Consider the following 23,938-nt stretch of genomic DNA (forward strand, 5'->3'; position numbering starts at 1 on the left):
GGTGGGAAAACACAAGCAGCACAGCAACCAGTTCTACTACAGTATCGCGTGCTCTTTTTTATTTTTATTTTTTTTTGAGAGAGAGAACACAAAAATCATGGCTCCCACAAATGATTATTTTGATAATCCACCATTCACCGATTATTTTTGTGATTAATCCACTAATCGGCAAACAGATGCTATTATACCCTCATTCGCTTCCATCTTGAAGTGTTTAAGGCAATTAGGATAACAGTACATTTCACTTTTAATAAACTTTGCAGCTTGTACCAGGATTCATGATGGATTTTATGATGTTTATACATGATCGTTAAAATGAAAATGAAGGCGATACTCTGGGTTTGAACGTTTTTAGCTGTCGGTATAAATGTTAAGTGCACTTTGAAATGGAACAAAAAAACAACAACTATCCACAACAAGGCAACTGAGAATAACCTTTCCGAGGTAAGAATATTTTTGGGATATTGTTTTAAATGTTCTCTATTTGTACATGCTTCGACGTAGACAAAATATAAAATAGATAAATCTCGTGAAAATCGGTTTAGAAATTAGCAAATTGAGAATTTTTTTTCAATGTACACGCATTGAATTTGATGGGAACGTTGCCCCCAGCAACATGGCCGCCACGTAGCAACGTCACTTAGCACAACACGCTGGCATATCTCGTTTTTTATTCATATATGTGGTTATAATGTTACACCAAACACATAACCTGTGTGCTAAGGCTAATAAAATCGTCATCGCCTTAAGCTAATCTATTTTTTTACTGCTTTAATCATGTAGCTTCACTAATGTGTAATATTAGCAGCGAACTCGGCAAATGGCTGACCGAGATGACGGCACCTGTTTGTCAGTAATTGAATCGCCACAATGTGTTTGCTTTTTTTTTTTTTTTTTTTTTTTTAGATGCTCGTGTATCGTGTAAGGCAAGTTCCGTCTCACAGGTTTTGTTCTGGAGAAATGTTCAACCTTTCAGTCTCATTTGCATCAGGTATATTTTCCCCCCGTCCTCTCAGGCCTCGTTTGGGAATTTCTTACAGTTGCTAACGCCGGTTAGCCGCAGCTTTTCCAGCATCAGCAAAAACAAAGCTTGACGTCGATTCTATAATTGAATGTTCACGATTTTGAGTCTGAAAAAAAATTCCATTACATTTTTATGTGCAATAAACTTTAATTGAATGCATGTACATGCATGTAGTACTTACTTTATATAAGTAATTTTTTTCCCCTACATTTAACTGCAGTGTTAATGTTCCAACTGCATGTTACAGTGGCTTACAATAATATTAAATATACTCTTTAGAAATCAAACTTATGTCTCACTACGCTACTGTATTTCATTATATGATTACCACTTCTAATTCAGCTTCCCATTTTGATTTCAGGGATATTGTTGAATTGCCGTTCATTTCCATAAGACTATCGTACAATTTATATGCATTCAGCATAACCTCCATCACTGGATGTATTGTTTGTGTACCTCGCATTTTCACTCCCTTATTATAGTAATCCCTGAATTGTAAATATCTGAACAGATCGCTATTTTGTAGGCTAAATTTGTCTTTTAGGCTTTGGGAGCTGAGCAATTCCTTATTTTCTATTACCGCTACGACGATTGCCTTGATACCTTTCCTTGTCCACTACTTGAAAGTGCAATCCCCTACACCTGGCACAAAACTGAGCGTCAAATGATATCCACCTGAGTAGCTTGTGATTGTTCCTTAATTTAATATATGAATACCAGAGTTACTGAATTGATCCTGTCTTTAATAGCATTGGGAATTCCACATTGCCCTTTGATGCTACTATATTTGAATGTTGATCATGATGATTGTACTTGGAGCGCTAAGTATATATTTTCTTTATGTGGTACTTGGTGTCAAAAGTTTTGAGAACCACTGTGCTACGAGATCAGAAAGCAAGATATTGCGCATTGTCATGTGACGCAGTGGGGGCTCTGAGCATCAAGCCCTGCCCTCCTCCTAGTGCAGCAGCCTCCTCCTAATGATGAAGATGCCGCTGAGTGCCAACATGCAAGCAGTCCTGCTACTTTTACCTTTGCTGGCGCCCTCCAATGCTATCCTGCCCGAGTTAGTGCACCCAGGAATTCACCTCATCCTGGACAATTCCTCGCAGGAAGAGGAACGCGCAGCAATCCCTGTGCAGCAAGTAAGGAAAACATGACACAGCACTATTTTGTGTGTGTGTGGTGGAGCGTGTTTTGTGTGTGATAAAGCTACAATGTGATGTGTACTTTCAGGAGACAAACCTTGCTACAGCAACTGTGCAGCCCACTGAGCTGGACAACCATATTGACACTGTGAGTACTTCATGTTCATCTAATGAGGGCCAGTACAAGGAGGTTCTAGGAGTATAAACACTCAATGTGGTGCAGTGCAGTACACCACTGCAATGTACAACCACACTATTGTTATTATTGTCATCCTTCAGGCCTCGTTCCATTTTACGACCCTTTCAGCTGGCTACATACAGCCAGTCTGTAATTTACTGCGAACTAACTCACATCAGTTCTCATTAGTATAAAAGATCCATTCATTTGAATTTTTTTTAGCCAGTATGTTTGTGCAAGCGGCACGGCGGGCGACTGGTTAGCGCTTCTGCCTATATATATATATATGAAAATGAAACCCAAGATGAATAATTTCAAAACTTTTTTCCACTATCAATTACAAATGGCTTGTCATATAAGATTAAAAAATGTCAGGAAAAGCCTACTAGAACGTTTGGACTTTATTTGGTTTTAATCTGAGGCACTTTAAATGATGGTCAAAAAAGTGGTCATGGTCAAGATTTTCCCCACTGTTCGGCGCCCCTCGTTAGTGCCTGACGTGGTAGCAATGGCAGAAGCCGGCAGATAAAATTTAATCTGGTAGAAAACATAAATAAGCCAGGATAAGCGGTGTTGAAAAAGGATGGATGTGTAAAGAAATGTCATTTTCATGGGTTTCAATTAGCCTAAAGTGGTATCTGATGTGATGTAAACAGTGTCTTGTGGATGTATTTAGAGAGCTCAAATTGGAAATGATAAAATCCGACTCAAATCCCAACGCTTGGAAAGATTTCATGAACACAGCTAAAATGTATATATAAAAAAAAGAAGGCGAAGCGGACATAAATGGCCAGCATAGAGGCTTATTGTTATTATTATGATGTGATGTTCAGCAATTCTCACCTTAATGTATGATAATAAAACCTGTGCTTCCTGTACATAATTAATTTCAATTCAACATTGCATTGTAATAGTGTTTTGGCTAATTAGATGTTTTATAATTTTTATTTTCTCTTTGCTTTAATCACTGTAATGATTTTTTTTTTTTTTTTATATATGTATATACATGGGTCCATTTTGTAATAACTATATAATACATTGTTGGTCAAAAGAGTTTAACCTTAAATATGGAGGGGGGGGGAAGTGAGCTAAAGGGTATAATTTAGCGTTCAAAGTTGCATGACAACAAGCTGATGTAAATGTTCCTGTTTTAGGGCTGCGTCACCGCAGAGGATTGTGGGAAGGAGAGATACTGTCTGCACGAGAACCACAATTCCAGGTGTAAGCCTTGCAAAGGCATCGACGTGGTGAGTGAACTGGGACCGATAATTTCAATTGGTTGGATAAGGACAGAATGAAAAATTGCCTAATTTTCAACAGTGTACCTGGCTGTATGGAAACCTGTTTGAGCATTTATTAGTACACGATTTGTTCTTACTCGCGAGAAAGCTGTCTTACTAGTCAGCTCCACCCCGCCCCTTACTGCCGATCCTGAAATTTGACCATTTTAAGTTTAAACGATTGCTATACACGATAAATCGATTATCAAAACAGTCTTCGATTAACTTGCATATCGATTAATCGTTACACCGCCAGTTACTCGTTCTACTACAGTTGTTGATGATCCACATTCAAATAGAATATTGCAGTGATAGTTAAAATGATTCTGTTGTTGTTGCAGTCCTGCACTGAGGATGAGGAGTGCTGCAGTGTACACTTGTGTGTTTGGGGTCAGTGCAGTCCAAATGCAACCAAAGGACAAGCTGGGAGCACGTGTCAGCTTCAGTCACACTGCAGCCCTGACCTCTGCTGTGCCATCCATGCAGGTGACGCTCACTCGGGATCCACTGCAGCAAACGTATGAGGGGCCGTCTTGAACATAAGTCAGGATCACACACACGGACGGCTGAAACGCGCTCATACAAACTGCTTCAATGCTCTGATACCATACACAAGATTCAAACTCTTATCATAACCACTACCGAAACCAGTGTTGGGAAAGTTCTAGTTCTACGCAAACTAGTTCAAAGTTCAGTTCATAATTCAAAATTTTGAACGAAGTTCACCATTTTAAAAATGAACTAGTTCAGTTCATAATTCAAAATTTTGAACTAAGTTCACCAAGCCAAAAATGAACTATTCATAGTTCTTGGTTTTTCTCAATACGTTGCTGATGGCCTATTCCCCTTAAAATACTGGCATTTCCTTTTCACATTGTTGCCACTCATTCAGTCCGCACTAGTAGCCAGCTGCAGATTTCACCGTGCAATCTCAAAAACACGAAGAAAAACGTGTTGCTTGAATGGCCTTTTTAAAACGAGGAATTAAAACAAAAAGTTTTAACCAAGGCATTCTGATACATTCTGATTTGTCTCGGGTAGTCGGGAGCCGCTCTAGTACGACAACAGACAGTCAAGTGACAGAGAACACTTTTGAGACATAAAGACATTGACAAAAAAACAGTCACCGAGCAGTAAAGGGTTGCTAGTTATCTAGTAATGCCGGTACAAATTATTAATTTGTTTTGACAATTGTGAAACAAGATGCAGTCACACGTACACTACAGAACGCCTCACACATACTGAAATGCACTCAGTGTGTATGAGCATTTCAATAGTGTGCGAGGTTATACTGAATTACGTCGGCATATATATTATTGTTGTTTTCAGCCCTGCTCTTCCCAGTCTGCTCTGCTAAACCCATCGAACGCGAGCGCTGTTTTCCTGCCTCCAACCACCTGACCGAGGATGACACACCCAGAAAACATTGTCCTTGTGCTGGGGACCTCCACTGCCAACACCTGGGGTGAGTATCCAGTCATCCAACCGCCATTCACACTCACCTATGGAATGGATTTAGAGTCTTCCAAGTACCATAACATGCATTCTGGAATAGTGAAGGAAGCCGGAGGCTGGAGTTGAGATTCAAACCCAAAACCTGTTAGGCAGATGTTCTAACCACTAGGACAGGGCAATGCCTTTAAAAATGACCATTTGAAAGAAAACGCATCTTAAATTTCTGGAAAGTTTCCATAAACTTTTCATGGGAAGTTGCAATGGGGAATTTTGGAAATACTCCAAATAGGAAACATTCCATGGGAATTGATTTCTCTCCCCTCTTCCAGGCGAGGATCCATGTGCCTTCGAGCGGTCGACTCGAGTGAAGAAGGCCTGACAGACAGCCTTTACTCGGCCATAGACTACATCCTCTGAAATGCTGTATTCACATTGCAATTATGTTTCACCTTGAATCCTCAGGAACTGTGTTCTCTTCCTGTTTGCATAAAGCTACACAGCATGGAATGTAAAAATAAATTGTTGTACTTGCTTACCAGAGTTTTAGAAGTCTTATCAAACAGGAGATAGTTGACTGCATGAGTAGCTCACTTGCCTGGAGGATTAAAGTCATCACAGGGCAGGTTATCAAGTTCATGAAGAGTTTGCAACCTCACTGGAACTATGCACTAAAGCTTCACGCACTGTATGAGCAATAAAAACGTACTGCACACGGTTTGGAAATCCAGTCATTTTCCCACTGAATTTAATCATCAGATTATATCCCAGTAGACCAGACCTCAATTCGGAGGGGTCATAGTCATTAGTCCAAGGTCGGCTGAACTGGACAATCGCAAAATTGTACAGTGTCTGCAACCCCGACCTCCACTGTGGGTGCGATGCAGAAGTGTGGGTCAGAGTTATTGTAGGCAGCCAGACTAGACTGCAGGTCAGTAGCTCCTCAATGAGTAGACTTTTAACTCCGTAAAAGTAGTTCTGCCTGTGTTGAGCAGCAACCTACGACTGTGTTTGTGTGAGAGTTGACTGTTGCGTAAACCCGTATTTTAAGTAGGACTCCTGATATAGTGCCGTTTCGTTCAAAAGAACAAATCTTTTCAGTAAACGTAATGAACTGAATTAGTGTATGAACGATTTCGCTCTTTGCGCTCTCCCGGCGTTAGCCAGCCCGCTCGGACTGGAAACGGAAGCGTTCAGAGTCTCGACGTGTCAAATCAGACGCGCAGCTTGTGCGGCGGAGACGATCCGGTCAATTTTCCAAATAAAACACATTGACACGCAAATTGCAATGCAACAGAAATTATATAAATTGGTCCTTCTTTCTCTGCGGACCGGTGCTTGGGGACACTGGTCTTGACTGTCTAAACTATTCTGCTGCTGTAGTTATCACCCCTATTCCGGTCTGTACCCTAAAACCCTTTTCTGTCAGGCTGCATTTTCAATAAACATAATTAAAAAAAAAAAAAAAAAAAGTATTTCAAACTTCCCTGTTGCACAGCAAAACTGTTCCAGCACAAAAGGCATCCACCAGGTTAAAAACAATAGTTTTTTTTTTTTTTAATTCTTATCAAGGGGCCACTGTATCGTTAATTCCTACTATAAAATAACATATAGGCCTACTGTACTGTAGAGTTTAGCAGGGGCCGACTGGATGTCGCTTCATACACGGAAACATTTCTGTTGCGAAAGTTTGCGCGAACTGGTGATAGACGCTTCATTTTTTCATCCACAGGTATATATGGTCTAAATAGTTATTTTATATAGTATTATACTTTAGTGGAACAGTGGTAGCACATCTGCCTCAGTTCTGAGGACCCGGGTTCAAATCCGGCCTCCCCTGTACTCCTTTGATTGGCCGTTATATCTCTAACGTTGTGACGTTAATTTTGAACAACAGCAAAACCAGTGGCCTCTGGTCAGCCACTCATTAAAACTAGGCACCGAAACACTGCTTGATAGTTCGCTCGGTGTGCGGCGGACCTGACAGAAAAAGTTGAAAGTAGTCTCATTTTTAAAAAGAAAAGCTGAGGTTATGAAATAAAACATTTTAATTCATTTCTAAAATCATCTCAAACTATTTTCACACAGGATTTGAATCTCAAAAGAAATAAACACCAACAGAGGAAAAAGAGAATTTCATCAGACATTGGCATTTCTACGGTGAACGGCTGGTGGCAGCATCAAAAGCCCGACGGGCCAAGACACGGGTGGTCTGGCGAACTTTCTCCACCCACTGGTGTCCATCTATCAAGCAGCAGTGGGTAAAAGCGCCAACTTCACCTCACGCTCTCGGCCGAAAAAACCCAAGGAGGGAGCGTCTATCCCCCTCACTGTCGCATCGGATCAGACAAAGAGACAAAGAGATCCATGAAATGTTAATACAGACAACAGGGAAGCATGTGTGTGCGTAGCTTCAAAAGAATGATTATAATCGGAGGAAAACAACGTACAAAAACAAAACTGTTGTTAAATTCATCTTTACTTTGATTTTCTCAAGGTGAGAACTGAAGAGCGTAATTGGACGAAATCTAGTGGAAGCGATGGCGAGCGAAGAAGCTCAGATGTGCAAACCTGTGACAACACACCACAGTATAGAGTAGCATGACATGTCGTGATGCTTCACATCAGAAAGCTTGGAGATGACGTGAGAAGTGGAAGCTTGCATCTCCAGGATTCTTTTTTGGTGGCTACTAAGCTCGCTTTGATAGAATTCAAAGGAAGGTGAGCAATGGAGGAAGCTAAAATGAGCCGTGAGCACTTAATGATCTCTGAGAAATCGGTATCATCGAGATGACCCGAACAAGCAGAGGGAGACTAACTGATGAGACGTGTTCAAGTCTTGACCATCTCCACGTTTTACGACGATTTGTCTTAAAAGGTGTTAATTCATTAATTCATTTTCTGTCAGGAATAGCTTCTCAAATTCCCTTTACACTTTACAGTACAATAAAAACTAACAGTGCACAACTGGGTTTCCGAGCTCAGAGCGGAGGGTGAGAGCATTTCAACCTCATGACGCTGCTTGACGTTCGTCCCCCGTCCCCCACAGGACCGCTCACCCATACCGAGTCCCAGAGAGTCGCCAGAAGATCCGAATGACAACAGGGATTAGGCTGGATCCGGCTAAGGATCCTGGACTGGATCCTTAGCCGGACCCCCGTCTAGGTAGATCTTGAGGGCCTTCTCTTTCCGCGGCGAGTAGCTGACCCGATGTCCAGTCTTGAGCAGGCGGCTGCTCTCTTTCTTCATGAGTTCATTGCGCTCATCCTCTGACAGCTCCATTGGCTCCTCTGTGCTGTCCCTGCACACGCACACAAAATCACAGCAATGATGGCCTCAAATGCGGGTCATGCCAGAATTGGAGGACATTTTTTGTCCCAGTCATGACATTTCAAATAATCCATATGCAAATTACAGAAACATGCACTTTTGTGTAAATTATAGTTGCCCTGAGACAAATTGTAACTGTATCTGTAGTAAGAGTGATTAATAAATATTTTTTAAAGTATCCCTAAAACAGCTTTTTGCTCATCTCTCCTTTCATAATGACCAACTTATCAAAGTAACACAAATTTACTTTGCCAAGTTTGTTCTTGACCAATTAGCGTAGCAGCTAACATTGCTAGCATGGACTCGACATGCAACACTGTTACTGTAATTCGAGTGATACTAAAATTCAATCAGTACTAATCTAAAACTGGTATTTTCTTGACTTGTTGAGGAGTTATTCAGCAGTATTTTGGGAAAATGTTTTTTTAATATAAAATTTGACAAATAAAATATCTCCTAAAAGCTGTACTGTTGAATGTTGAGCCGGATGATTCATATTACAGTGCCGTGAAAAAGTATTCTTAGATTTTTGCATAGTTTCCACATTAATGTTTAAGATCATCAAGCAAATGTGAATATCAGACAAATATAACTCAAGTAAACTTAAAATGCAGTTTTTAAGTGGTGATTTCCTTTAAGGAAAAGAAACTACCCACCCCCCTTGTTAAATCATCAATTAATTGTAGCTAATCAAATATTTTGGTTAATTTTCACTGATCACACTCAAGCCTGATTACCTCCAGACGTCCCCAATCAAGAAATCACTTGAAATCAAAACAGAATCTGTCCCGACAAGATCAAGTCGGACAAAAGATCTAAATAAGCTGAAATAAAATGACACGATCCAAAGAAATTCCAGAGCAGAAGAGAAATATTTATAGTATTTGACATCAGCCTTGAAAGGGTTACAAATCTATTTCTAAAGCTTTAGGACTCCAGGGAATCATTGGGAGAGCTATTGTCCTCACATGGAGAAAATATGGAACGGTGGTGAACCTTCTCAGGAGTGGCTGGCCTACAAAGATTACCCCAAGAGAACAGTAATGACTCATACAGGAGACCACAAAGGAACTCAGGACAACTTCTAAAGAACTGTCCATTACCTCCTTTGCCTCAGTTAAGGTCAGTGGTCATGACCCAATAATAAGGAGAATTTTATACCAGCAGCACCAGCAAGTCAACTTCTGAATGGCCAAAAGAAATAATAATAATACAATTTAAAAAATAATATGAAGGTTTTGGAGTGGCCTTGTCAAAGTCCAGACTTGAATTTGATTGAAATGCAGTGGCATGACCTTGAAAAGGCCATTCATGCTCGAAAAAAAACCTCACATTTTTGCAGAATTCAAACAATTGTGCAAGGAAGAGTGGGCCAAAATATTTCCACAGAGATGTGAAAGACTCATCGTCAGTTATAGAAAACGCTTGACTTCAGTTGTTGCTGCTGAGGATGGCCTAACCAGTTTAGGTTTAGGCGAATTTAGGAGGCCATTACTTTTTCACACAGGGACAGGTAACTTATATAGTGTGTTTTTCCTTAATAAATGAAATCACCATTTAAAAACAGCATTTTAAGTTCACTTAGGTTATATCTGTCTGATACTTACATTTGTTTGATGATCTGAAAGTGGGGAAACTATGCAAAAATATAAGAATTTGACAAAGAGGGCACTGTAAATGATAGTTCATTACCCGTTTATCTAGAAAACGTTAAAACAAAATCAATCACAGTTCTGATAAGTACACATTCCTTTGGCAGAATGTGAAATACTTTATTTGGGAAAAATAGTCTGATGACTGAACGCATATCATCTGATTATTTTCTATATTGCTAAAACGATTGCATTATTCTGAAATGGCTTACTTTAAAAAAAAATCCTATTAAATATAAAATAAAGGTTTTTTGCTTGATCACTCTTTTTCTTTAAAGAACGGTACACATCTTACAAATTCTGCCAGGGTATGTAAATTCATAAGCACAAGTGTAAATGGTCCGTTTTTTCCTAAAATTCTGCTGCCAAAAGTGTCCTCAAAAACTGGAATGACCTCCAAATGTAATCTGACTATACTGTATTATATTATGTTAACAGTATAAGGACACCTTTGTTAGCATCTCCTACCTGTAGAAGACCACAGCCCCATCATCACAGATGTACAGGGGCCACATGTTTAACGCTGACACCTTGGGGTTCCAGTCCAAATCCTGATGAATCTCCAGCACAGAAATGTCACAGGGAAATGTTCCTCGACCCTGCAAACAGTACATGCAAGGACCCTCAGTAAGAAAAAAAAAAAAAAAGGCAAACTGAGAAAAGGTCAAGGATTTAGGAGGAATTCCACAAACCTTGGCAAACTCCAGCTTTTCAAGAGGGATATCACTCATTTCACTGAGCTGCCATGATAAGAAAATAAACTCAGTTGAACATCAACATGAAGTAGGATGTTCGCAACAATCTGACAAATGCGGGTTTCAGTGAACCACCTGAAGTTAGCAGCAGGGCATACCTTCTCCTTGAGTTCCTCAACATTGCTGCTCTCCAGAATCACTTCTTGGAAGGAACCCAGTTTCATTGTGGATGCACTCCACCTGCGGGTCAGAACAGCCAGCTGCGACATTGACTTCATCTTCTCATGTTCTGAAAAAGTGGTCAAAGGGCAGTCAGTACCTTAGAGAGCAGCCAAACAACACTTTGGGTGCAACTTTGAGATTCATCACAGCTTTCTAGTCAAGCGTCAGAGTGTTCAGTAGGATTGTTGTTTGACAATGTTATATAAAGCCACAATGAGAATTACTAGAGTGCAGCCCTCCACCAAGGTTGGACTGGCATGAATTGGGCAAAACTAATAAGGTGCACACAACAATGCAGCACGGTCACTGGAACACAGCTGATCTGTCCTATTTCAGAGGTGGGCCAACGTTCGTGCTCCAGGGCCGCATTTGATTTTTTTGTTTTAAATTGGACATGTAGGCCAGGGCATTTGTACGTGAGGGTAAACATTTTTCTTAATGTTGTATGTACTGTATTTTATTTATTTATTTTTAAATTGAACCACAAAAATGGCACAATTGTCGAGGAAGAAGCGGATTACCACAGAGAGACGAAACCGGGGTTAAAGCACAGTGTGTATATGAGAGGCAGTTGGCAATGATCGATGGCCCCCATTCACTGAGTGCACCCATGCATTTTGGCGACAGAGAGCCTAACAATGTCCAAAGGCAAGCGGCAGAGAACAGTTCAGTCACTTTTGGCCGCGCTGCTCTTGTGTGCGGCGGGCCCGCGCCTTTAGCACAGTATTGTTTATTACAGAGATAAATACCATCGAGGATTTCCATAAAAACTTCCCAGTTGGAGGAGATGCTGATGTCTTCCTCGTAAACATGGTAGTCCAGAAATACTGTGCCGGGATTCTTCCATGTTTTTTTCCTGAGACGCACCCTGAGCACGAAACAATACATTTGTTTGGTATGCGTGATCATTTCCTCCTCATTCGGTTTTAATTTGTGGGCTTACCGGTCAATGCTGAGGTCAAGCTTGCACTGCTCTTTCAAGAGAGGAAGCAGCTCCTCTTTAGACTGTCTAACAGTCATGCCCTTTGCAAACACAGCGTCCACGAGGAACTTGCAGGGCTACGTAACACATGTGAAAAGACAATCATTAACTCTACAATTAGCTCACTTGCAACATCAGTCCTTTTTGCTCTCCCTCCCACCTCTTGTTCATTTACTAGCAGTTGATACACTTTCACTCGGTATTCGCCCTTTTTCAGGGCTCTCCCAAGCCGAATGGTTATCTGCGGGATGCAATGAAGTTCAATGTGTTATTAATGCAACCAAGCGGAATCGATTTTGAAAATGGATCCTGACCTTGTTGTCATCAGAGAATGACGACAGTGTTTCGTTAAGCCGTACGCTCTCAAACTCCTGGTTGTTGGCGTAAACCCGAAACACTTTGAACTGGGCCGAGGTGACGCCGACGTAGGGCTCCAGATTGTGTTTGAACGCTGCCAATGTTATCCTCTTGTCCACATGAACCACTAAACCTGAGGAACAGCACAGCAAACAATTCAACACCAGATCTTCTCTCCCTCCCAAAACACAGGGTCTGTACAAGGTGTCCCACACTTTTTTTCATTTTAGGTATCACTCGCACACACACAGGAGGCCATCAGCATTTTACCACTTTAAAGTTTGTGTCAGCATATCTTTCTCTTGCCCATGGCTCGCCACTTGACATCACACTGCTCCAACATGTAGTATATTTTACACCACCCATGGCAAGTTTCTCAAAACAGGATCTATTCTTGATAACCCACGGCAGGCCTGCTACTACCAGCACTGATGAAAACATTGAACTCATAGAGCAGGCGTTCACGCAAAGCCAGAGTAAGTCTACCCGGAAAGCTTGCATTGGAACTCAGCATCAACAAAAGCTTGATTCAGTGGATGTTTCAGAAAGTGATAAAGCTTTAATGTCAGGTTGTTCAAAGGCTTCAAGCAGAAGACGATGTTCGTGTGGAAATATGTGCACTACTCCTATAGGCAAAAAGACCCTCAGCGCTTGGAAAAAAAATTGTGGTTCAGCCACAAATCCATCTCTTATCTCTCTGGTCAGGAAAATGAACAACTGTATAATTTGGGAAAAATCAATCCCAGCAACAATTATTGAGCATGAACCAGACTCTCTGAACCTGACACTTTGGTGAGCCATGTTACTGGGCTGATTGGATAATTTTTCTTCCGCGATGCATCCGGTGACATGACCACGTTTTTAACTTTTCTCAAATTGGCGTGAACTGTAGTCAGGCACATAAAATATTAGTGCCAGGCAGCAATTTTACAATGCTGCTCTACTGTCAATTGACAAGGGAAAGGGAATGATATGCTTACAAAAACGGCAAGGCTAGTCTGTCAAATGCTGGTGACCTCACGCTTTTCCGAACGATAGATGAAACAAAATAGAAAAAAAGAAAGGTATATTGACTTCTGGAGCACCCTTTGTGGAACTTGACTGTATTTTTGGCAGGAAATTAAAAGTCACATGACCATCTTTGTTAAGAAGCTATACAAGGTCCTGCTCAGACATGCATACGATCCGCATATTATGCGTTTGAACAGGCTTTTATGTCCTGTTATAGGTGGTGTGGCTCATTGCAGACAGACAGCACTACACGTTGACCTAGATAGGACGTGAGTGCCTTTCTTTTAAGGTTGTTAGATTCATCTATAACTGATAGCAAAGAAATTCAACAGTGATGACGTTACAGATAAAGCTGAAAGGATCGCCCGAAACCACAATTATACCCTCAGTAATGATTGATGTCTGATACAGGACCACACTTTTTTGTTTTTTTTTCACATTTACAAACAAATTGTGGACCTATCAGCGAGGCACGCACAGACTGAATAGGTAACTGAGCATTAAACAACACACACTAATCAACTCAACGGACTCAAATCTAGAGGACGCGTTTAGCTTCTTAACATAGACGTTTGTGTTCGATGTATTATATTACCTTGGTGCCATCTCGGTGCCAAGGAATTATGTTCAAGTAAATGAAGGAGCTTCAGTGAGACAAAAAAGTGCTTTGCCACCATCTTGTGGCATCTAAAAGCAATGATAATGCTTTGTTTTGGGGCGGGGGGCATCAATTACTCGCGAATGTTTGCTATTCGTGACAGGGCTCGGCCCCTATCCCCTGGGGGGAAACACTGTAATTGTTACATTACTATTGAGAGAAAATAAGAAAAAATAACTACTTGAACATAATAGCTTCTTTTAACTACATCATGAATAGAAAGTTCATACATTTTTGTGAATTGCAGGCAGAGTCATCCTGGGAACAAGGTTCTGTCCTGAAGTACAAGTAATGGGCTTCTGATTTAACCTTCCCATTGTCGTCATACTCGCTGTCCGTCCCAGAATCTTCCTCTGCAGTGTCCCAGGTCTCTTTCTTGCCCTCGTGGGCTTTGGAGCGACGGCTACTAGTGATGCTGTGCGAGTCCAAGCCATTGGCCAGCTGAATGGGACCGCTGTCCGCATTGCACAGTGTGTCACTACTGTGACTCGAGCTCAGAATGTCACTGTCCACTGAGCTGGTGCTGCGGTCATTGTTTACTTCAGAGTCTGAGCGTTCCTCGCAGGCAAAGTGGTTCTCTGGGTCAGACGAAGCACTGCCCCTGCACCCACTTGTGGCCCCGATCCGGTTTTCTAGTTCTCTGTTGTCCGCGGCCACGCAGGGCGAGTTTGAGTCTGCCTCTTGGCTCGGGGATTCAATGTGTTCAAAGTCGCTGGCGTTAGAGCTTTTCTGGCTGTCGCTGGAGCCCTGCTGCTGCTGCAGAGACAGGTTCTTTAACTTTTCTGTGCTCTCCTCAAGGATAGCCTCCACTGATTTCCTGTTGCCTTTTGACCCTTCAAAGGGCACATCTGAGTCACTGCCAACCTTTTGGCAAAGAGTTCTGCTGGCCAAAGTGCCAGGGGACTGTTCAGGAAGTAAGACCAGTAGTCTGATAGTATTCCCGTGGCGATCTAACAGCTTCCACAGCATCGAGTCAGTGAAAGCCACCTGATGATCACTTGACTCTGAACTCTCCACAAAAATCTAATAGAACACAAAATACAACAAGAGAAGGACAGAAGGTAGTAATCAATCATCATCTTTTTATGCCAGAATTAAAATGTATATACAGACCTTGTTACTCCTGAAGAAACCTTCCGCTTTCAGTGTCTTGTTTGGAACATACAGGAGCCGCAGGTCATTGTAGCAACGTTCCAGAACCGCACGCATTGTTTCTGCAGATAGGCCTGTAGCCTGAATGGAAGCATAAATTATTATATATGACTTGGAGAACCATGTTTGTTTAAGGGAACACATTACAGGTCTCTTTGTGATTAGACATGGGCTGCAGCTATCGAATATTTTCAGAATCAATTATTCTAATGATTATCTTGTCGCTTAATCAGATACATGTGAGGTGCAGGTATTATTACGGTCCACTTAGGGTCGGCATCACAAAGTTCCACACTATAATATCCGTGACTGGATGGGCTTAGCTTTTAAAGGAGGGGCCTGGCCCGGTGAGTGACGTGGGAGTCAGCGAATGAGAGTCTATAGTTGGCTGTTAGCGCAGGTTAGCAGCTGGCTGTTAACTGGCTAACCATTAGCAAGTCTACGTGTTAAATGCCTGGATTTCGGTTGTGGCCTTAACAGCTTGCAGATGAATGTGCTTATTACGTGTTTATTATTATTATTATTAACGAGCTGTGGTGGGCTATGTTAAATTAGCTAACATCGATGATGATGATAGTAGATGTGCTGTTGTGGTCAGTAAGTTAGTTCTGCTTTGCCGTAGACATTGCACATGATCTTATTTTACCTATTACATTAAAATTTTAACTCGTGAAATTATCCCAAACGTTAGACATTCTGTCTATTACATACTCTTTCCACCTGGCTCACTACCTTTGCAACAACTAATTTTTACAAGGAGTGGTGCGTGGAATCTGTCGTAACAGTGTAGAAAAATGATCAATGTGAAGTTTCGCGGCAAAGATTTTGCTCGACTTTTTCATTTTTATCGAATTATTAGTTTTATTCCATAAAACGTTTCAGCCCCTGATTAGACGCTTTGATTAGGAAAAGGACAGAAGAAATAGAGAGGAAAAGTAAACCTGTGCAATAAGTTGCTTGAATTCAGTGATGGTCTGGTTCAGGTAGGCCCGAACACTTATGGGAGCGGCGATGGTTTCAGTTCTCAGATCTACAACATGAACCTTCACCATCACCTCTGTGGAAAAACAACACCACCCACACATAGAAACACTTGACAAAGAAAATGCAATTTTCATTATGTACTTCACCTTTGTCTTATTTTCCCTTCCCAGAATTTGAATAACTGAAAATACACTACCGTTAATAAGTATTGGGTCACTAATACATATACTAAAAGCTCTAGTACCCAGTGGATATAAAAAGTACTTGGTTTCATAAGACCATTAACAGATTTTGAACAATTGCGTATAAAAGTGTCTCATTGCTACAGAGTTCCTCACCCCCAGGTTTGTAAGGCAGGAACGCTTGCTCGGGTCGGCGGGTCTCCAGCAGCAAATCAAACATGTAAGAAGACTTGACACCTCCAAGCAGAAGGCCCATGGGTGTGTCCTCCTCACCCTCATAGGAGCGCTCCAGGTACTCGTGGAACTCATCATACTTCACCAGGCGACAACAGTCCAAGGAGACCGTTTCCTCCAGCTCCATCAGCTGAAATACAGTACATGATCAGGTAGATCTGAACTCCTCACCTTTATCCTGTTCAAGGATTTCAAACAAACCGTGTAGGCCATTTCAGTGGCTTCCATAAGAGTTTTGTCCTTATGTACTTCCAGCTTGCTCTCTACCATCATCTTCGAAGGATGCATGCAAAAAAGCTTGATCTAAAGTAAAGAATACGAGTGATCGACAAAAGAAATATAGAAGCAATTAATCTCGGGATTTTTACAATGGCAGAAGAGCAGATATTAAATCAAGTCAGTGGAACCATTTGTTTACCTTGCAAGTGTTTCGCTCAATCTCTCTTTGTCTCTTCTCCTGCTCTTCAGACTCTTTCTCCTTCTGAACCAAACTCTTTATGTGCTCTGGGAAGTCATCCACAGCTAAATACTCTTCAAAAAGGAGACACACTATGTACAGTATTGACTCAAATATGAGCATGAACATGAACATGAAGGCAGCTGAAATAATCACACCACATATGACTATAGTTCATGCATTTCAGACAAGAGCTATGGGGTATTGCCTAAAAGCTTCATTCAAGAGTTTAGGAACTAAGCCTTAAGGATCAGAAACAAACGGCAGTGGAAACACTGCTTCTATGCCTTAACGTTTAGGAACATTTTAATTTTGATTATTACCCTAATATTGTGACTGCTATCTGAAATAGGATTTTTTTATTTTTAGAGTTCATCCTGTTTCTACCACCAACAACAGTTAATGATTTTAATATGACCAAACATACATTTAATATAAAATAGGGAGATTAAGAGTTGCATGACTTTAATACAATTGTATTTTAAACATACAGTAGATAAAGGTTACATTTTAAGCAACTGTACTTAACGGCTATAGTATATTTCTGAAATGAAATTAATTATAAATGTTTGAGAATGTGATACTTTAAAAGCCGAGTATTAGTCAACCTTTTCGTTTGTTCCAGTATGTTGCCACCTTGCCAAAGACTTCTGCTGCAGATTTGTAAGCGCTGCGTGCAAATCAGTTTGCCACACGTGTCAGCTCTAACAATAAAAGCACTATTGGTCTACACTTTACAGCCACCTTCCCTCAGTGTTCTTGTGAAAGTGTGGACGTAACTACATCAGTTAGTTACCTTTTGCTTTTCTTTTCATATGGACTGAATAGCTAGAGCTTTGCTCTGTGGACTTCTTTGTTTACTTTCGCTTTGATAGCCTGCGCACTCCACAATGCGATATTGCTTGAGTGGTAAAACGAGTTTGCATTTCTCCCTTTACCTGACAGACTGTTCACTCATGTTTGGGCTCAAAGTGAGTTGCCTGACAAGTTGATGCGGTCGGATGTGCTATTCGTCATGGAAATCGTATACGTTACAATAAGACAATCCAGTTTTATCACATTGTGAATAGTTCTGCCCTAACTGCTTCCACATGAGGTCTCAATGATATATGTGGAATGTTTCTAGGGTTGAAGCCTTGTTACTGAATCTCAAACCAAGAATGTCTATAACAACTCGGGAGAGTCCCTTGCAAATCAAAGATACATTTGTTTTACATGTAAATGATTAATACTGGGTCAGTAAAAAGCATTAGTCATTCCACTGGTAACATGAATCACTGTTTGCAAATTAATAGGTTTCTTACTTGCATTCCTTGCGGGATCTTTCAATCTATAAATCAGCATATAAGCATTTGTAGAGCTGTTGGGAGAGAACATATAAACATAAAAACCCAGTTTATCATTGGAATACGGTAAACAGGTTAAAGTTCTTTTACTGTGCAGGTATTGAAACTGTACAGTAGAAACAAAACCAAAAAAGCAACCTTGCAAAGGCACTGGAATAATATCCTCTGCTCCCTGAGGACCCCCCATAAGTCTTTCTGATGTCCTCGTGGGTGATCTATCCAAAAAAGAAAACACGTCAACAAGGAGTGAAGAGAGACGACAGTGCGGATGATTAGAACCCGAGAAAAAACAATACAGGGAACGTTTGACACTTGTGACAATGACGCTCTCGTATTAATCTCGAGGAAAAGATATCGCCCAGTGGTTGATACTGACCTTGCTAACATGCTGGTCATTGAAACTGTACCACTGGCCATCACTGAAGGATTTGATGCAGGCGTAATAGTGGCCGCCTGCAGCACTTCCCGAATGGACCATGACGGAGAACAGTTCAAAGCTCAGCAAACTCTGACAAAAAGTGTTGGAAAATGATTTTACTCAGACTAAAAAAAATAGTGAGATTGACTGCATAATGAATTCAACACACCGTGTAATTACTCCTCAGGGATAGAAATTAGTGTAATAATTAATATAAACTAGGGATGCACCAATACCTTCCGATACTGTATGTCTGTATTTTGTACTCATAGAAACACTCAGATACGACAAAAGCCAATACTGCTTTACCAGCCTGTTAGATAGGATTCTATTCTGTCGTCCCTGAAGGTACGCTGTGCAGTTTGGCACTTCTTTTTTTTTTTTTTTTTTTTTTTTTTTAGGATTATTCCATGTGTATCAAAAGTGTTATATTTGGTGACATTAATTCCATGTTCAATAAAATTTCGATTTTGTGTTTATGAACATTTAATTGTATGTATAATAAGTGTCATATTTGAGTACAACAAAAAGTTTGTGTTTTTGAACAATATTAGATTAAAACATTTATAGCAAACTCATAAAACATAACAGTATTATCAGGTATCGGTACTCCGTATCCGCGAGTACTTAAATGTAAGTAGCTGTACTCATACTCTGTCGAAGAAGAAGTGATATTAGTGTATCTCTCATAAAAACTTAATTCTTAAAAGAACAAAGTTTAAAATACACTGCCGTGAAAACGTATTGGCCCCTTCTCAAATTCTTATATTTTTTGCATAGTTTCCCCACTTTAATGTTCAAGATCATCAAACAAATGTAAATATCAGACAAATATAACCCAAGTGAACTTAAAATGCTGTTTTTAAAATGGTGATTTCATTTATTAAGGAAAAAAATATTCAAGTTACCTGGCCCTGTGTCAAAAAGTAATGGCCCCCTAAACCTAATAACTGGGTTGGGCCATCCTCAGCAGCAACAACTGAAATCAAGTGTTTTCTATAACTGGCAATGAGTCTTTCACATCTCTGTGGAGATATTTTGGCCCACTGTTCCTTGCAGAATTGTTTGAACTCAGCATAAATTGAGGGTTTTCGAGCATGAACGGCCATTTTAAGGTCATGCCACTGCATTGCAAATGGATTCAAGTCTGGACTTTGACTAGGCCACTCCAAAACCTTCGTTTTGGTTTTTTTAAGCCATTCAGAAGTTGACTTGCTGGTGTGTTTTGGATCATTATCCTGTTCCAGAAACCAAGTGCGCTTCAGCTTGAGGTCATAAACTGACGGATGAACATTCTCCTTCAAGAATTTCTGTTAAAGAGCAGAATTCATGGTTCCATCAATCACAGCTGTCCAGGTCCTTAAGGAGAAAAGCAGCCCTAGACCATCACACTACCATAACCATGTTTGACTGTTGGTATGATTTTCTTTTTTTGAAATGCTGTGCTACATTTACGCCAGATGTAAAGAGTAGACTTTACACCGATTTGATCGGGCTGATCAGTATCGGCCGATAATGAACATTTTTTGCTGATCGGCTTTAATGTCATAATTCGCCGATCCGATCAATGGCTCCGCAAAAGACATGAACTCCGTGTCGCCGCGTGCACAGTATATTTGAACCCAAAAGCTAGTTTATTTTTAGCCTAGTCGGGTGTCTTTTAACGTAGTACTATAAATATCAGACGGCCAATTTAAAAAAAAAAAAAAAACGGCGGCGGTGTGGCACAGACAACACGTCTGAGACAGACAACACGTAATGCCTAGTTCAGACTACAAGACAAATTTGCTCTCGCGATTGCACTGTCAGGCTACTGCAATAAAATCTTGTATTTTGATACCACCGCATCCCGTTTTTTACGATCATTGGGCTTTATCTTGTCAACTCAAATGCGACCGGATACACTCGTTACTGTGGCGACGACTTGTAACAAGAGTGGATCGCGCCGACTATATTATGAGGACAAAATGGGGAAAAACGTGTGATGGTGGTCACCGGTGCTCAGGACAGGAGAGGACGTTTGTTTAAGGCTTGTTTGAGGTATGTTCATGTACTTTTAATATGATACGGCTCGCAAGCAGGCAATAAAATGTTATGTAGCCTTGCAAGCTCGCAGTAGCACGAACGGTTGGACGTAAACATGTCGCCGTTCTGTCGAACCATCCTCTAAGGTTTCGATGTGGGCAAAGTAATTTAATTAAAAATAATTTTATTACAGTCAGTTAGCACCCATTATTTCTGTCATATAATGTTGGTTTGACCTGACTGATTAGAATACACAATCTGACGAGAGCAGTGATTTCCAACCTTTATGGAGCCAAGGAACATATTTTACAATTGCTTAATCTCACGGCACACCAACAAACAAAAATGTCACAAAAAGTGGATACATTAATTACTGTATTTACTTCCTTAAATCGAATAGAAGACCATTCACTTGTTCTGTCTGTCACTATGCCTCACTGGCATAAAAAGAAGAACAAAGATACATTGTTTAATGTACATTTAACATTTAAATAGTCACATTACTCCATCTTGTGATCGGATCGGTGATTGGTTATCGTTTTTTTAAAACTCGCTGATCGGCCCCAAAAATCGTGATCGTGTAAAGCCTAGTAAAGAGACACATACCTCAACTTTCATCTTGTCAGTCCATATAATATTTTACCAAAAGTCTTGGGAATCTTTTAGATGTTTGTTTTGTTTTTTTGCAAAAGTAAGACGAACCTTTATGTTCTTTCAGCCTTCTGCTCTTTTTGCCTTTCTTATTGTATCATGAACACTGACCTTAACTGAGGAAAGGGAGGCCTGCTGTTTTTTTAGAAGTTGTCCTGAGTTACTTTGCAGCCTCCTGGGAAGGTTCATCACTGTTCCATGTTTTCTCCATGTGAGCATATTGCTTCTCCCTATGGTTTGCTGGAATCCTAAAGCTGTAGAAATGGCTTTTTTAACTCTTTCCAGACAGATAGATGTCAATTACTTTATTTCTGAACTGTTCGAGAATTTCTTTGGACCGTGTCATTTTGTTGCAGCTTTTTTAGATCATTTGTCCAACTTGATTTTGTTGGGAGATATTCTGTTGAAGTGATTTCTTGATTGAACAGGTCCGGAGGTAATCAGGCTTGGGTGTGATCAGTGAAAATTAACCAAAAATTGTGATGAGCCACAATTAATCCTAATTTAACAAAGGGGGGTAATTACTTTTTCACACAGGGCCAGGTAACAATAGTTTTTCTTTTTCCTTAATAAATGAAATCAGCATTTAAAAACAGCATTTTAAGTTCACTTGGGTTATATTTGTCTAATATTAACATTTGTTTGATGATCTTAAAGTGGGGAAACTATGCAAAAATAGAATTTGAGAATTTTTTATTTTTTGAACTTAATTGCATCTACTTTTCCATTCATCCATTTTCTACCGCTTACCCAAGGTCGTGTCGCCGGGGCAGGGACGCCCAGACTACCCTCTCCCCTGTCACTTCATCCAGTTCTTCCGGGGGGGATCCCGAGGCATTCCCAGGCCAGCCGAAAGACATAGTCTCTCCAGCGTGTCCTGGGTCGTCCCCGGGGTCTCCTCCCGGTGGGACGTGCCCGGAACACCTCACCGGGGAGGCGCCCGGGAGGCATCCGAATCAGATGCCCCAGCCACCTCATCTGGCTCCTCTCGATGTGGAGGAGCAGCGGCTCTACTCTGAGATCCTCCCGGAAGACCAAGCTTCTCGCCCTATCTCTAAGGGAGAGCCCGGACACCCTGCGGAGGAAACTCATTTCGGCCGCTTGTATCCGGGATCTTGTTCTTTCGGTCACGACCCACAGCTCGTGATCATAGGTGAGCGTAGAAACGTAGATGGACCGGTAAATCGAGAGCTTCGCCTTTCGGCTTAGCTCCTTCTTTACCACAACGGACCGATACAAAGTCTGCATCACTGCAGACGCTGCACCGAGTTGCCTGTCAATCTCCCGTTCCATTCTTCCCTCACTCGTGAACAAGACCCCAAGATACTTGAACTCTCTTCCACTTGAGGCAGGATCTCATCCCCGACCCGGAGAGGACCATGGTCTCATATTTGGAGGTGCTGATTCTCATCCCAGCTGCTTCACACTCGGCTGCGAACTGCTCCAGTAAGAGTTGGAGATCACGGCTTAATGAAGCCAAAAGAACCACATCATCTGCAAAAAGCAGAGATGCAATACTGAGTCCACCAAACCGGAACCCCTCTACACCTCGGCTCCGCCTTGAAATTCTGTCCATAAAAGTTATGAACAGAATGGTGACAAAGGGCAGCCTTGGCGGAGTCCAACCCTCACCGGGAACGAGTCCGACTTACTGCCGGATATGGGGACCAAAGTCTGACTCCGGTCGTACAGGGACCAAACAGCCCGTATCAGGGGGTTCGGTACCCCATACTCCCGAAGCACTCCCACAGGACTCCCCGAGGGACACGGTCGAACGCCTTCTCCAAGTCCACAAAACACATGTAGACTGGTTGGGAGGACGCCCATGCACCCTCGAGGACCCTGCCGAGGGTGTAGAGCTGGTCCACTGTTTCACGGCCAGAACGAAAACCACACTGCTCCTCCTGGATCTGAGATTCGATTTCCCGACGGACCCTCCTCTCCAGCGGCCCTGAATAGACCTTACCAGGTAGGCTGAGGAGTGTGATCCCCCTGTAGTTGGAATACACCCTCCGGTCCCCCTTCGTAAAAAGGGGGACCACCACCTCAGTCTGCCAATCCAGAGGCACTGTCCCCGATGTCCACGCGATGTTGCAGAGGCATGTCAACCAGGGAAGCCCCACAACATCCAGAGCCTTTAGGAACTCTGGGTGAATCTCATCTTTTTAACCACCTCGGTGACCTCAAACCCAGAGATAGGAGAGCCCGCCTCACAGAACCCAGACTCTGCTTCCTCATGGGAAGGCATGTCAGTGGAATTGAGGAGGTCTTCGAAGTATTCTTTCGAAGTATTCACAGCTCCGGTCCGCCGCCTCAGCAACGGAGGTGCGGAACATGGTCCACTCGGACTCTATGTCCCCCGCCACCCCCGGAACGTGAGCAAAGTTCTGTCGGAGGTGGGAGTTGAAACTCCTTCTGACACATTCTGCAAGACGTTCCCAGCACACCCTCACAATACGCTTAGGCCTGCCACGTCGGACCGGCATCTTCCCCCACCATC

At 41.6% G+C, this 23,938-nt stretch overlaps 2 protein-coding genes across 13 annotated transcripts in view; one reads left to right on the forward strand and one right to left on the reverse strand.

Annotated features, from left to right (window-relative positions):
* The first annotated feature begins 64 nt into the window (after positions 1-64).
* dkk3a (dickkopf WNT signaling pathway inhibitor 3a) lies at positions 65-5,800 on the forward strand. Of its 8 annotated transcripts, none has more exons than XM_061754084.1 (8): positions 65-444; positions 907-991; positions 1,987-2,169; positions 2,261-2,320; positions 3,505-3,597; positions 3,972-4,116; positions 4,960-5,095; positions 5,415-5,800. In XM_061754084.1, the coding sequence occupies exons 3-8, from the start codon at positions 2,005-2,007 to the stop codon at positions 5,500-5,502; spliced, it is 687 nt and encodes a 228-aa protein (XP_061610068.1). In that variant the 5' UTR covers positions 65-444; positions 907-991; positions 1,987-2,004; the 3' UTR covers positions 5,503-5,800. The 8 variants fall into 8 exon arrangements, with proteins under 8 accessions (XP_061610068.1, XP_061610085.1, XP_061610095.1 ...); XM_061754093.1 differs by having other exon boundaries at positions 66-444; positions 1,992-2,169; XM_061754066.1 differs by having other exon boundaries at positions 77-444; positions 1,950-2,169.
* Positions 5,801-7,112: 1,312 nt separating this feature from the next.
* Positions 7,113-23,938, reverse strand: part of usp47 (ubiquitin specific peptidase 47) — a 31,706-nt gene continuing 14,880 nt past the window's right edge. For 3 of the 5 annotated variants that reach the window (XM_061754128.1, XM_061754138.1, XM_061754155.1), the window contains 17 exons: positions 18,721-18,852; positions 18,483-18,559; positions 18,303-18,358; positions 16,960-17,072; positions 16,743-16,844; positions 16,464-16,671; positions 16,083-16,198; positions 15,103-15,222; positions 14,220-15,012; positions 12,278-12,453; positions 12,124-12,204; positions 11,925-12,040; positions 11,731-11,849; positions 10,918-11,048; positions 10,757-10,804; positions 10,533-10,663; positions 7,113-8,383 (listed from right to left, as the gene is read on the reverse strand). In XM_061754128.1, coding sequence (XP_061610112.1) covers positions 8,206-8,383; positions 10,533-10,663; positions 10,757-10,804; positions 10,918-11,048; positions 11,731-11,849; positions 11,925-12,040; positions 12,124-12,204; positions 12,278-12,453; positions 14,220-15,012; positions 15,103-15,222; positions 16,083-16,198; positions 16,464-16,671; positions 16,743-16,844; positions 16,960-17,072; positions 18,303-18,358; positions 18,483-18,559; positions 18,721-18,852 — 2,697 coding nt within the window. In that variant the 3' untranslated portion in view covers positions 7,113-8,205. The remainder of the gene's footprint in view (positions 8,384-10,532; positions 10,664-10,756; positions 10,805-10,917; positions 11,049-11,730; positions 11,850-11,924; positions 12,041-12,123; positions 12,205-12,277; positions 12,454-14,219; positions 15,013-15,102; positions 15,223-16,082; positions 16,199-16,463; positions 16,672-16,742; positions 16,845-16,959; positions 17,073-18,302; positions 18,359-18,482; positions 18,560-18,720; positions 18,853-23,938) is intronic. The other 2 variants (XM_061754164.1, XM_061754146.1) reach the window with 1 other exon arrangement.

This window comes from Phyllopteryx taeniolatus, chromosome 2 (genome assembly GCF_024500385.1).
Source record: "Phyllopteryx taeniolatus isolate TA_2022b chromosome 2, UOR_Ptae_1.2, whole genome shotgun sequence".
Lineage (NCBI taxonomy): Eukaryota > Metazoa > Chordata > Actinopteri > Syngnathiformes > Syngnathidae > Phyllopteryx > Phyllopteryx taeniolatus.

What these genes read in the sequence shown, in the direction of transcription:
- dkk3a (XM_061754084.1), top strand. Translation starts at nt 2,005, where the DNA reads ATGATGAAGATGCCGCTGAGTGCCAACATGCAAGCAGTCCTGCTACTT. An exon ending in CTGCTGTGCCATCCATGCAG is followed by an intron (nt 4,117 to 4,959) that starts GTGACGCTCACT and finishes TGTTGTTTTCAG; the next exon opens with CCCTGCTCTTCCCAGTCTGC. An exon ending in CTCCACTGCCAACACCTGGG is followed by an intron (nt 5,096 to 5,414) that starts GTGAGTATCCAG and finishes CCCCTCTTCCAG; the next exon opens with GCGAGGATCCATGTGCCTTC.